Source organism: Sturnira hondurensis, unplaced genomic scaffold, assembly GCF_014824575.4.
Source record: "Sturnira hondurensis isolate 20B ecotype Veracruz unplaced genomic scaffold, ASM1482457v3 Scaffold0023357, whole genome shotgun sequence".
Taxonomy (NCBI): Eukaryota; Metazoa; Chordata; class Mammalia; order Chiroptera; family Phyllostomidae; genus Sturnira; species Sturnira hondurensis.
The window spans coordinates 110795-124171 of record NW_028095988.1 but is presented as its reverse complement, the minus strand read 5'-3'; the positions used below and the strand labels follow the sequence as shown (position 1 = coordinate 124171).

At 33.7% G+C, this 13377-nt stretch overlaps 1 protein-coding gene and 1 pseudogene across 2 annotated transcripts in view; both read right to left on the bottom strand.

The window, feature by feature from the left end:
- Positions 1-2827: 2827 nt before the first annotated feature.
- Positions 2828-13377, bottom strand: part of PPP1R2 (protein phosphatase 1 regulatory inhibitor subunit 2) — a 42913-nt gene continuing 32363 nt past the window's right edge. Inside the window, exons 3-6 of one of the 2 annotated variants that reach the window (XM_037037495.1) lie at positions 13055-13132; positions 12200-12297; positions 7717-7884; positions 2828-5432 (exon numbers count right to left, since the gene is read on the bottom strand). In XM_037037495.1, the coding sequence (XP_036893390.1) occupies positions 5386-5432; positions 7717-7884; positions 12200-12297; positions 13055-13132 (391 nt within the window). In that variant the 3' untranslated portion in view covers positions 2828-5385. The remainder of the gene's footprint in view (positions 5433-7716; positions 7885-12199; positions 12298-13054; positions 13133-13377) is intronic. The other variant, XM_037037496.1, reaches the window with a different exon arrangement.
- On the bottom strand, positions 11629-11737 carry LOC118981008 (uncharacterized; annotated as a pseudogene).

Sequence of the window (13377 nt, the reverse complement as noted above, 5' to 3'; positions counted from 1 at the left end):
AGCTAGAATTGAATCCTGTAATTTAGCATGTATGAGACAGATATTGGGTCTACGGCCATACCACCCTGAATGTGCCCAATCTCGTCTGATCTTGGAAGCTAAGCAGGGTCGGGCCTGGTTAGTACTTGGATGGGAGACAGATATTGGGACTAGATAATTCGGCCAAGAGCCTTTTCCTCATTTACAAAGGATAAGAATAATTGCTTTACATGGCTGGTTTGATCATATATTAGAGACCTAGCAAAATGCTGAGCAGGAGCAAATGAAAGGTTCCCAAAATTGTATCTCTTGCTATTACTTCTTTTTTAGTATATTTTATTGATTATGCTGTTACAGTTGTGGCAATTTTTCCTTTTGCCCTGCTCCACACAGTACCCCACTTCCCTCCAGCAATACCCTCTTAGTTCCTGTTCAAGGGTTGTGCATGTAAGTTCTTTTGCTTCTCCCTTTCCTACACTATTGACATCCCCCCATTTTCCCCTTCAATTATGGGTAATCCCTATACCATTTCTCTCATTCTCCCTCTCCACACTACCAGCTGATAAACCTCCAGATGATCTCCATACCTATGATTCTGTTCCTGTTCTAGTTGCTTAGTTTTTTTTAAAAATTCAGTTGTTGATAGTTGTGTTTGTTGTCACTTTACTGTCAAATGACATTTTGACAAAACTATGTCTAAAACATAGTTTTGACCTTCTTTTTCTTAAAAAAAAAGTCCCTTTAACATTTCATATAATAAGGGTTTGGTGACGATGAATTCCTTTAGCTCTACCTTGTTTGTGATGCACTTTATTTGCCTTTCTATTCTAAATGATAGCTTTGCTGGATAAAGTAATCTAGGTTGTAGGTACCTGATTTTCATCACTTTGAATACTTCTTGCCAGTCCCTTTTTGCCTGCAGTTTCTTTTGAGATATCAGCTTATGGGAACTCCTTTGCAGGTAACTGTCTTCTTTTTTCCTGCTGCTTTTAAGATTCTTATTCTTTAACCTTTGGCATTTTAATTATGATGTGTCTTCATGTAGACCTCTTTGGGTCCAACTTGTTTGGGACTGTGTTTCCTGGACTCATATGTCAATTTTCTTCACCAAATTAGGGAAGTTCCTTCAATATTCTTTCAAATGTTTTCAATCTCTTGCTCTTCCTCTTCTTATTCTGGCACCCCTTTGATTTGGATGTTGGTACATTTAAAGTTGTCCCAGAGGTTCCTAAACCTCTCCAATTTTTTTTTTTGAATTCTTGTTTCTTCTTTCTGTCCTGGTTGAATGTTTATTTCTCCCTTTTATTCCAAATTGTTGACTTGAATCCTAGTTTCCTGCCTGTCACTGTTGGTTCCCTGTGTTTTTTACTTCACTGTGTAATGTTCATTTTCTTCATTTTTTGCTGTACTCAGTGGGTTCTCCAAGCATCCTTATCACCAGTGTTTCAAACTCTGCATTGGATAGGTTGGCTACTTTAATTTCATTTAGTTCTTTTTCTGGGGTTTTGTTCTGTTCTTTCATTTGGGCCACATTTTTTTGCCTCCTCAATTTGGCAGCCTCCCTTGTTTGTTTCAGTGTACTAGGTAAAGCTGCTTTTACTCCGTCTTAGTAGTAGTGTAGCAAAGGCACCTGTAAATTGTGCAGAGACTTAGGTATTGCCAGGGCAGGGCAACCTACCTCACTGCTCTGTAGCTCCACTTGTCAGGGGGCAGGCTGTAGAGGGGACAATGCTGCTGTCTGGCTTCTGGAGGTACTCCCAGGACTCACCCTATTTCCAGTCATTTCACTCACTTCCTGTATGTGATTAGTCCCCTTCCAGCTGCTGCTTTGGTGTTTTTAAATTCACACAGGCCTTTTACTAGTTGAAAATCTAGCAGTTTCTTTCACCACCTTAACCCCCACTGGTTTTTACAGCCAGAAGTACTGGGGGTTTATTGTATGGGTGCTGCAACTCTGGGCTGTGTAATCTGGCCTGGGACCATATGCTCCCAGGGCATCCTTCACAATTTTTTAAAAAAAGATTTTCGACAAGAGGGGAAGGTATGGAGAGAGGGAAACATCAACGTGTGGTTGCCTCTCACATGCCCCCTATTGGGGACCTGACCTGGCCTACAACCCAGGCATGTGCCCTGATGGGGAATCGAACCAGAGACTCTTTGGTTCACAGGCTGACACTCAGTCCACGGAACCACACCAGCCAGGGCTGCTTCACAATTATCGATGATGAGTGCATGCAGAGCAGTCTGTTCCATCACTGCCGCCTCCACCGCTTGTCCACAACACACCACCTCTTAGCCCCATCTCTGTGACTCCACCCTTCCTACCCATCTGGATAAATGTGGCTTCCTTAAATCCTTGGTTGTCAGAATTAAATACTGCTCAATTTTCTGATGATTCTGGGTGTTGTTTTTGAGATCTAGTTGTATTTTTTTAAAGATTTTTATTTTTAAAGAGAGGGAAAGGAAGGGAGAAAGGGAGAGAGACATCAATGTCTGGTTGCCTCTAGCATGCCCCCATCTGGGGAACGGGCCTGCAAGCCAGGTTTGTGCCCTGACTGGGAATCAAACTTGCAACCCTTTGGTTTACAGGCTGGCATTTAATCCACTGAACCATACCAGCCAGGAATGGCTATAATTCTTCCAATGGTTGTGCAAGGAGGTGAAGTGTGTCCACCTATGCCTCCATCTTGACTGGAAGTCCTGTGTCTTTTGCTATTATTTCTATCACAACTCAACAAACTACCCTATCACAATGTAGTTCAAGATCTTCTGGTATCCAGAACACTTGGCCAATGGAACATAATCCTGAGATAGCTGCGTAGCAAAAAAGTAGAATCCACATACAGGCAACTGTCACATCACCATATTTTATTACAATACGTTCAGTGTACCAATTTAAAGGGAAAAATGTAAACAAAATAAAAGTCTAGCAATAAATGGCACTTCACTTTAATCTTCAATTTATTCTTAACAATCTATTTATTCTATTTTATTTTATCATTAGGTTTTAGAGAACATCACTACTGAATTTCAGACTAAAAAACAAATGAACAGAGATGGTGAGACCAAAAGAATTAAACAGAGGAAGTGATAATGATTAAAAAGTTGAATGAAAAATCTACCGTGGCTAGAACTGAATATTGATTGACAGGTAACTTTCTCCAAAGAAAAATGTGTTTTGAATCATAAAGGCTTTTTTAATGTAGTCCAATACTGTGTTAATTAGGAACTCATGATTTGATGAAAAGTTTTACTGAGTTATATTCAACTACCTAAAATCCAACTGGGCATGCTAGTGGCCATGACTTACTCCCCAGGGATAACTATCGATACTTCTTAACATGAGAAATGAGTTTTTCTGTGATTGAAGTTTTAGGAAGTTGTAGAAAACACCAAAAGCAGCAGCTTTTAAAGGGCTTACCTTTTCTTTACTGTATAGCAGATTTTTCTAAGAAGAGTGTGTAGTTAAAATGAGAAAACCAAAAAGAGATCTGTGTGCATGAATGTATGTACAAACATACGCATAAGCATAAATGCCCCTAAATAGGTTTAAATAGGTAAGAAAACCTTAACATTCTACATTTGAAAGGCAAAGATAAACAAACATTGCTTTGTGGTATTAATAGCTACCATGGTATACAGTTAGAATACTATACCTGCAGTTCATAAGCGCTTTGATTGGCTCCCATTTTTTTAAAAAGTCATTCAAAATAATAAAAATATTCTTTTAAAAGCAAAGATTTCCCCTACTTTTTATTTATTTTGACATATGGATATTTCCATAAACTTGTAACTGGAAGATAAGCTGTTCAATACAAGCCATTTTATATATATAATATATAGAAATTATTTAGAAAGTCTGTTCATATAATGGATTCTTTGGGTACCAACAAAAAATTAAGATACAAATAATTGACTAAAAATGAAACCATCCCTAAACCAAGATAAACAGGAACTGCATTTCATTTCTTTTTAGAAAAATATTGGTTTATTTACTTATTTATTTGAGAGAGGGAAAGGGAGGAAGGGAGGGGGAGAAACATCAATTGTTTGCCTCTTGTAAGTGCCCTGACCAGGGACTGAACCTGCCACCTAGGCATGTGCCCTGACTGGGAATGAGCCTGTAACCTTTTGTACTGTGGGACGACACCCCACCAACTGAGCCAAACTAGTCAGATCATGCACTTCATTTCAGGGGTAAAAAGATCTCAATCTTGCTGTGTTAGAAGAATAAAGTACATTTGTCATAGTACATACATTATCATATTCCCTTAAAGCAGGGATTAAAGTTTTTAAGTTAAAAATTGTTCAGGATTACCTCTGACTGTATATTTAGGAATTATCATCATATCACAGTTACATATACCTTTCTCATCATGGCAAAAAAATCTCTCTTGTTTTCTAAGGTTTATTTAAATCAAACAATAAAACTAGTAATAGCAATTTAATTAGCAAGCTGTAAATCAGAGCAATGTAGAAATTCTGCAGTTGAATCATATTTCCTATCTATAAGAACTGCTATTAAATCTATTTTCTCCATGTATTACAAGAAAAAAATCATCATTGATAGTCAAAAATAAGATTTTCATTTTTGTAGCAAGAGTTCCTAACATCATAACAATCTTTATGACCCTTTATAAAAGTAAAGGATTACTGTATGCATATATGTAGAAAGGGGTAGGAAACAAAAGCAGGCGGTTAGGAAAGAAATATAAAGGGAATGCTAAGAGTATATTAGAATTATATTTGTTTAAAAAACTGTTCTTAAGGTCTGCCAATCAAATAAACAGAAAAAGTGCAGATGTTAACCCAAGTTTAACCTGATAATTTATTTGTGAATAAAAAAACTAATTTTGGTGAGAAAAAGTTTAATCCTTTCCTTGTAAACATAAAGAAATTCAAAAGTAATTTAAAGGTAGTAGGGTAGAAAATGCTAACTCTTACAATCCTTTTCAATTAAACAGGTAAACCAAATTGAGATGTGTGTTAAAAAACTTTTCAGTCTATATAATCTGTTGTTACAATTGGATTTTGATTAAAAATGTTTATAAGAGTTATCACATCTAGAAGTGAAGAAAATAAATTAGATCTCCTCCCCAAGATACTGTTAAACCTCTAAGCATAAAAAGCTATATAACATCTTATACAAATTAACCAGTGTTCTTACAAGTGACTTGCAGTTTTGGACTGATGGTATTATGCTGTATTTGTGGTGAAGTACTAGGCACAATTAAAGTATCAATTAAGCAGTTTCAGTCTAATCAGTCTCTAAAGTTATTTAATTCTTGGCAACATATAATAAGTGGTATGCATTTTTGTACTAAGTCATGAGTGTAGAGAACAAGAAGAAATATTATATAGTAACAGGGTTTGTATCCCACAATTACAGCGTTGAACAAATCTCTTCTATGAACTCTGTGATTTGTTTTGCAGCTGGTCACCTGTAGCAGATCCTACAAAGATAAAAAAAATCAGCATAATTTGTTTATCGTGTATTGCCAACCTTGAAACTTCCCTGAGCTAAAGTTCCCTTCTACTGCCATTGATGGTAAACAAATATAAAGATCTAAAAAACAAATAAGGTGTTTTTCATGCAGGCAAATTAGTCTGACATGAAAGAATCTGGCATGCCCTCTAAATATTCTGAAGAGCAGAACTAAAGTGTCTACGTGGTGACAGGAACAATAGGTTTCAGACAGAACATTTCTGTGAACAAGTCACAGGTGGATAGCAGAATTTACTACAACTCAAATATCCAAAGCTATAAAGATTTATATTTATGGTATGAAAATTATTAAATATTTCCTCAGAGTCTAAACAAACCACTTTTCTTTTTATAAAAACAAATAAAACAGGTCAGGTAAGAGGAAAGACAGGAACAATGCTCAAAAAATAATGGGTTCCATAAAATTTGGAGATTTTAAAAGCTGGTAAGATTTTTTTTTTAAGAACCATAAAGGGTAGAGAATATATAGGGCACTTTCTTCCCTGTGCCTTGTTATGTAGTCTTTTCTATCCTTGTGGACTTTATGAAGCTGAGTAGAATACACTCCTATGTAAGGAGTACTTCATCTTCACTGAAGAAAAATCACTGTACTGAGAACTAATGCAAATTTTAATCATTATCTTTAAGCAAAAACAATTTATGTACTAAATGTGTGAAACCTAATGTCTTACAAGTAGAGATACATTAGGCCAGAGTTCTTTTCAAAAGTTTTGGGTTAAAAACAGAAATCCCTTTAACCTATGGCACAGAGTTGCTGGCGCAAATTTCCAGTGGTGAATAAGGGAAGTATTCCCAGGGTTTGGCCAAAGTCATTTAAGAATTTTTTAAATGTATTGATTTTTAGAGAGAGGAAGAGGGGTAAGAGAGGATGGGAGAAAGAGGGGATAGAAAGGGAGAGGAGGGGAGAGGGAGGGAGAGAGGGAGGGAGGGTAGAGAGAGAAAAAGATTGATTTGTTATTCCACTTATTTATGCATTCTTTGGCTGCTTCCACCAGAGATGGAACCTGCAACCTTGGCATATTGTAATGAAGCTCTAACCAACTGAGCTACCCAGCCTAGAGACCTCAGAGTCATTAAGAACTGAAAGTATGAGTAGAATCTAATAAAAACTTACAACCAAAGAAACATTTATTTTTGAGGACATCAAAATAAATCACCAAGATATAGGTAAATGGGAAACAAAGACCAATTAGGAGATAGGTCAACTAAAAATGGATAATAAACTTTAAAAGAAGAGACATATAATAATTATTCAAAATAAAGTCTGTTCAAATTAAATATAAGCTAAAGAGACTATGGTGTATAAAATGGAAATTAAGTGCCATATAAAACAAACTGCACGAAAGGGTAAAGCCTAATATGAAATATCAAAAATACTATAATATTTTTATTATAATGAGAGTCATCAGGTTTATCACAGAATCACTCATATTTCATATAAGCTTACCAAGACAATAATATAGTAAGTATTTACTTTTCTAAGAGCCATCAAAGGTACAACAAATAAAGTTACATCACCACTGAAAAGCACCTTCATGGAATATCAAACATAAGTTTATTAAAAATAAATAAATAAAATCTATTTCCTATGATTGATAAAGTTGATAGGCAGATTGAGACTTAAATAAAATAAAAATTAGCCAAATAACCTGCCAATCCAACAGTCAAAAGAATCAAACATTAGAAAGATATATTTTGTCCTGGGTGGTGTAGCTCAGTGGTGAGCACAGGATGCGAATTAAAGGGTTGCCAGTTTGACTGCCAGTCAGGGCACATGCCTGGGCTGCAGGCCAGGTCCCCAGTGGGGACCATGTGAGAGGCAACCACACATTGATGTTTCTCTCCTTCTCTTTCTCCCTCACTTCCCCCTCTCTAAAAATAAATAAATAAAATCTTTAAAAAAAAAGAAAGATATATTTTACACCCAAAGGGACATTAAACAAATTTTTCCTATTAAAAACATGTTTCTTTAAAACAGTTTAAAACTTAATTATAACAGAGCAAATGATATAAAACCAATATAGCTTAACATGAAAACAAAACATCATTGCTTAAAATGAAATAAACCAAAACACACAGCAATATAATATAACATATAGTCTTATATTAACTCTGGCCACAGGCGTTTAAATTTTAAAAACTTCTGGCATAATTGCATGCCAGCAAAATAAGTGTATTATTTAGGCACAAAGGATCACAGGAATCTCGGGAATATTTCTGAAAGATCTAACCTTGATTTGATTCTTCCATATTCATATTTTCTCCAGCTGCAGTCTCTGACATTTCTTCATCTTCCTCATCATCATGTAGGTCTTTTGAAATTAACTGCCTAGCTAATTTAATATTCAGTCCTTCATTGTAGTGAAGTTTCCTTTTCATTTCAAACTGGCGCTTTTTTTCTGTAAAATACAGAAAAATAGGCTTAGACAGTCTTTAGTTCAAAAACTATCCTGTGTTTGTTGGTAAATATTATGGGAACAGAGTTATGCTCATTTGCTTTTGTAAACTGCTTATGGTTGCTTTTGTGCTCAAAGGTAGAGTCGAGTAGTGGCAACAGAGGCCATTAAGATGCACAAAACTGAAATTATTTACTTTCTAGCCCTTAACATGGAAAGTTTGTCAACCTTTGTTTTAGATGGTTCAAGTACATCTTAACTGGATTATAAGAATAAAGCCATTAGTTTTTCCAGAAAGAGATGAATAGGAAAGAAAGCAAGCTATAATACTGTGTGTGTGTACTGACAGAGTAGAAACTGATGAATAGTATGTACAAATATTATATATAAAGCCTACATGCATACATACACACAAAAAGTAAGACTTCATAACTAACAGTAGTTAATTCTGCATCAAGAATCTATGGGATAATTTTAACATTTTTCAAGTTTTCTCTTTTTATAATTAAGAAAAATTCTTATAATTCATTAAGTAATTGCTATGATTTAAAACATTCTAGTTTAAAACATCTCATTCCCAGGTGTAATTTTAAGAAAAACGTGTTATAATAGTGAAGTAATTCTAGACTATTCTTTCATTTATATTCTTCACCACAAAAATATTAAACTAGCAGCAAATAAACATAGCTGATCACATTTAATAGATGGCATTTTAAAGATCAACCGCTTATAAAGAAATAATTTGAAGATTTTAAAATTTCTTAGATTAGTAAATTAAAAAACAAAAAAAAGGTTGGTATAAAATTGCCAACTATTTATTTTGTCAAACAAGAGAGCACTGAAAGTCATTCACCACAGCTTTATTATGGTATTCATAAAAATATCTTAATGTCAAAAAGACATAGAGAAGCAAAGAGTAGAAATCTCTCATAATAGACCTATTCAAAGTATGTTCTCAATGTCCTCTAATTGCCAGTTTTTATCATTATGTATACCTATGTTTTAAAACAGGTGTTTAAGTTCACATCATCACACATCAATCACTTTTCAGGAAAGTTCTGAGATCAACATCCATTTCAGCATCCCATAAAGATCTTGCCAGACATATTTCTTCTCCTCTGCTTACAGATTACTTTTGTGATTTGTTTTACTCTTTCAGAGTACAGTATTACAAAGAAGAGTAAAATTTAAAAGAAAAAAGGGAGCATTACAAAGGCCAAGACCTCATGACTAAATTTTTAGTTATGCCTTTAAAGTATTCAGGTAATGTACAAGGCAATATACACAAAAGGTTTTAATTGCCTCCAATACCAGATAAATTTACTAAAAACATAACACTTTTTCTCATTACAAAGTAACACAGTTTCATGAGAGAAACAAAAATAAAAAATCACTCTTAATTTCCTCAGATATCACCATTAATATTTTATGACTCTACACTTTTTCCTAGAAATGTATTTTTTAATAAAAATCAGTAATATACTATTTTATATGCTGGTTTTTTTTTCCATTAGGATAACCATAAAATCCCAGTATGTCCAGGGAAGTCTTAGTTTATGCCTAGGTCTGGTGGAAATGTAACAGTGATCTTTTCTTTCAACCTTAAAATGATGCAAAGTTTAAACAATAAAAGTATATAAAGACAGTAAAATTCTGCCATGTACCTAGCAGATTTATATAGTTTTTAAATGTTACAAAGGTACTAAGTTATAATTCAACCCCTCACTCTTAGACAATAAAAAGATAGTAAAATTCTGCCACACACACTGCAAATGAATGTAATTTTTAAATGGTTATAAAAATTAAATGATTATAATTTTATCCCATATTCTTAGTCAAGGATTCCTGTTTTCTTCCTTTATATTCTTAATGTTTTTATGACGTAATATATATACATGTTTGTGCATCTGCTCTATTTTCTTGGTATTAACTACTGTTTTTTCAAACTGTGCCTCATGACTTTTTAGTGAGCCACACCTAGCATTAAGAAAAAAATGAAATAAAACAGAATCAATGCATATCACATATGTGTTGGAAAGGTGAACGCTCTTTTGTGAAATGTTTGTAATTTTATGTGTACATGTATATTAAGCAGGATCTGGTTAAACACGTTTTAAAAACATTAGAATAAACTCTGGGAAACTGAATTACTAGATCAAAGAATACACTTTGTAATAAAGTTTTTGGCTTATATATTGCTATACTGTACTCCAGAAAAGCCAAACCATTTTTCATGCCCACTAACAGTATATGAGTAAACTATTTCTCTACATTCACACCAAGGGAGATATGATCATTCTTTTTAATCTTTGTTGATCTGAAAGGATAGGAAGTACATAGTAAAAAATTTAACACTTTTACTATGTAGTTTCTTGTTCCTAGGAGTTGATAGTACAGTATTTTTTGTGAATTATATTCATAGTCTTAAGAAAATTATTTCTTTTTAATTCTAACAGATATTAAACTCAGTTTTGTTTGTTATAAATACTGTCTAGTTTTGGAATACTCAAAATTATATAATTTAAAAACACTGAATGTATTCATTTTATTTACAATCCTTGTATGGTAGAGCAACATAATGCAAAGAGTACAAGGTCATTCAGGTTTCATGCCCAGCTATAATAATAATCTACAATACTAGACAAGTGAATTATCACTTTTATACTTTCTTTTACCATTTTACAAAATAATGAAGAATATACAAATTATTTTAGGTTCTTAAAAGTTAGTATTTACTGAGAACTTGTAATATGCCAAGAACCAATGCTGTTTTAAATTCTTTATCTAATTTAATACTTATCAATGACTGAAATATTATTATAGCTCCCCATTTAAAAATGAGGAAATGGAGGCTCAGAGAAATTAAGCATATTAGATAAGTGACACGCCTGGAATATAAACTTAGATCTGTCTGCTATAGCCAGTATCTTAATTGTTATGCTATCAGTTACAAGACCCTTTGTTCTAAGAATTTCTGTCAATAAATAAGGATTTTTAGACATGTAATTTGTTTAAAAGGAACAAACATTTATATATACATAGCAGTTACTACTAGGAAAAACCAAGCATGGGAAAATGTAACTAGTCAATGGTTCCCCCTGCTGGCTACTTCACAGAAGTACAATTTGAGGAAAAACTTATTAATGAATATTGTCAATATAGGTTAATAATTCATTGTTCTCAGTAGATCATGTTTTTAGAGAATAATAAAGAAACAATCATCTAGAAACAATTTATATTTGAAACCTACTTCTAGGGCCTTTTGGGGTATACTTTGGGAAAATATATGTCTGGAAGTTACTGAGGGAAGAAGAGATAGTAAGACTTGAGATTATACTATCTGTAAAATTTCTGTTATAAGACAATTAGGCTTGCACCATCATAATTTCATTAAATAAGCTATTTTCTAAAGATGAGAGGAAGAAATAGAAAATTATACCTTATCAGCTACATATCACAAAAATTCGGAATTTCTTTTACAATATAGGTAAGTCCCTGTATTTCAAAGCTTCAAGTTCCATACTACTCTTATTTCTCTCTTTTTTTTCCTGTAAGGGCGTGCATGTTTTTCTTGCCTCTTTTTCCCCCTACACAAAGGCTTGTTATTTTCCTTTTAAAAATAGTTTAAAATAAACTACATAATTTTTAATTCTTAAGATTATATATTCACATGGTTCAAAAAGTATAAAAAGCAACAAGGTGAAAGACCTATCTTCCTTCTCTTCATACTTCGTTACTTGCAAAAACAGAAACAATGAGTAAGTAGCAATGCCTTAACTGTGTATGTGCTATATTGGCTACAAGAGCTTTTTCTATCCTTGTTGAGAGGCTATCTTTACATCCTTTCCTATGACACTATTGTTTTTTTTGTTGTTGTTGTTTGATGGGAGCTAATAAAAATCTTCATACTATGTCTATCCTGGATCATTAATTTTCACCACTGTCTTAAAACAGGAAAAGCATAAGCAACTGGGAAATCAGCTTTTATTTTTACCCACTTCAAAAGCATTCAAACATTTGATGACTCTAATAGCATTAATTTAATAAATAAATACTGTAAAAAGTAAAAAGTACTTTTTTTCTAAAAAAAGTACAAAATAACACCAATAATTAAAGTCAGTAATATCATGGGGCGGGGTGGGGGGGAAGTTGTTCTGATAAACCCACATAAGTAGAATCTGAATTGTAAAATGTTGAGAGAGACTAGATATAATCTCTCTCTTTGCAAAAAGAAAAACCATTTCACAATCTCTCAAATAATAAGTTCATTTCAGCAAAAATTATTAACATAATGCTAAAAGCATAAAGGGAAATAAACTACCTTGTTCTTCAGGTGAAAGGTCACTGTCTTCATCTCCACTGCTTTCTTGTTCATGAACCTGATACTTTGGCTCCGAGCCTTCAGCAGCAGCTAATCTAAACAATCATTTACAAAGAAATCAACACTGTGATATTCTTTTATCAGCTGAGTTGACCTCTTCAACTTTGAGTGTCATAAACATAAACACCTAAATATTATTAATATACTAGCTGATCTAATATATAATCTGATGAAGAAAATAAAAAGCAAGTGTGTGGGCATGGATGTAGAAACCAATAACAAGAAGAGTGGAGAGTGACAAATCAATGGACAGCAACGAAGTAGAGCTTTTCTTTAGGAATTCATGTATTTTTGCCTTTTTCACTTTCATCTTTAAAACTCAGGAGGTAGGATATTTAAAAAATCAAAAAAACACAATCTAGACTCTGATAATCAGTACTAGACTCTGATATTCTAATCTTTCTAACAACTGCATATCTTGATTTTAATCTAGAAACAAGACTATAAAAAGTTATGAAAAAAATCCAGATAAATTTAGCACATTTTTTATTAACACTCATACAAGTAAATACCTTTAACTGTCCAACTAAAAACAGCATAAGTGAGCCCTGGGTGGTGTAGCTCAGTGGATTGAGCGCGGGCCTGTGAACCAAACAACCGTGGTTTGATTCCCAGTCAGGGCACACGCCTGAGTTGCAGGCCAGTTCCCAGCAGGGGACACACAAGAGGCAACCATACACTGATATTTCTCTCCCTCTCTCCCTCTAAAGATAAATAAATAAAATCTAAAACAAAACAAAACCAAAAAAAAACCAGCATAAGTGAAAATGCTTTACAGTCATCAGTACTTACTTCTTAGCTAACATTTCCGGGGTCAGGGCTTCAGTGGTTTCTGAATCACTGAATGCATCTTCATCATCACCTACCATACTAGGATGACAAGAAGATTATACTATAATTTTTCAAGCAGAAAAACAAGGTAACAAAATTCTACTGACCTACTTAAAATAGCAACACATTTATAGCTCTGCTGTCATCTTTGAAATTTTAGTTATATTCAATGAAAACACTCAAAAGTAAGTTAACACTAAAAAGCCACTACTGCAACCATAAATACTGAAAACTCAAATCATCTGCAGGGGGAACCTACTTCAATTATTCCATCCAGGTAGGGG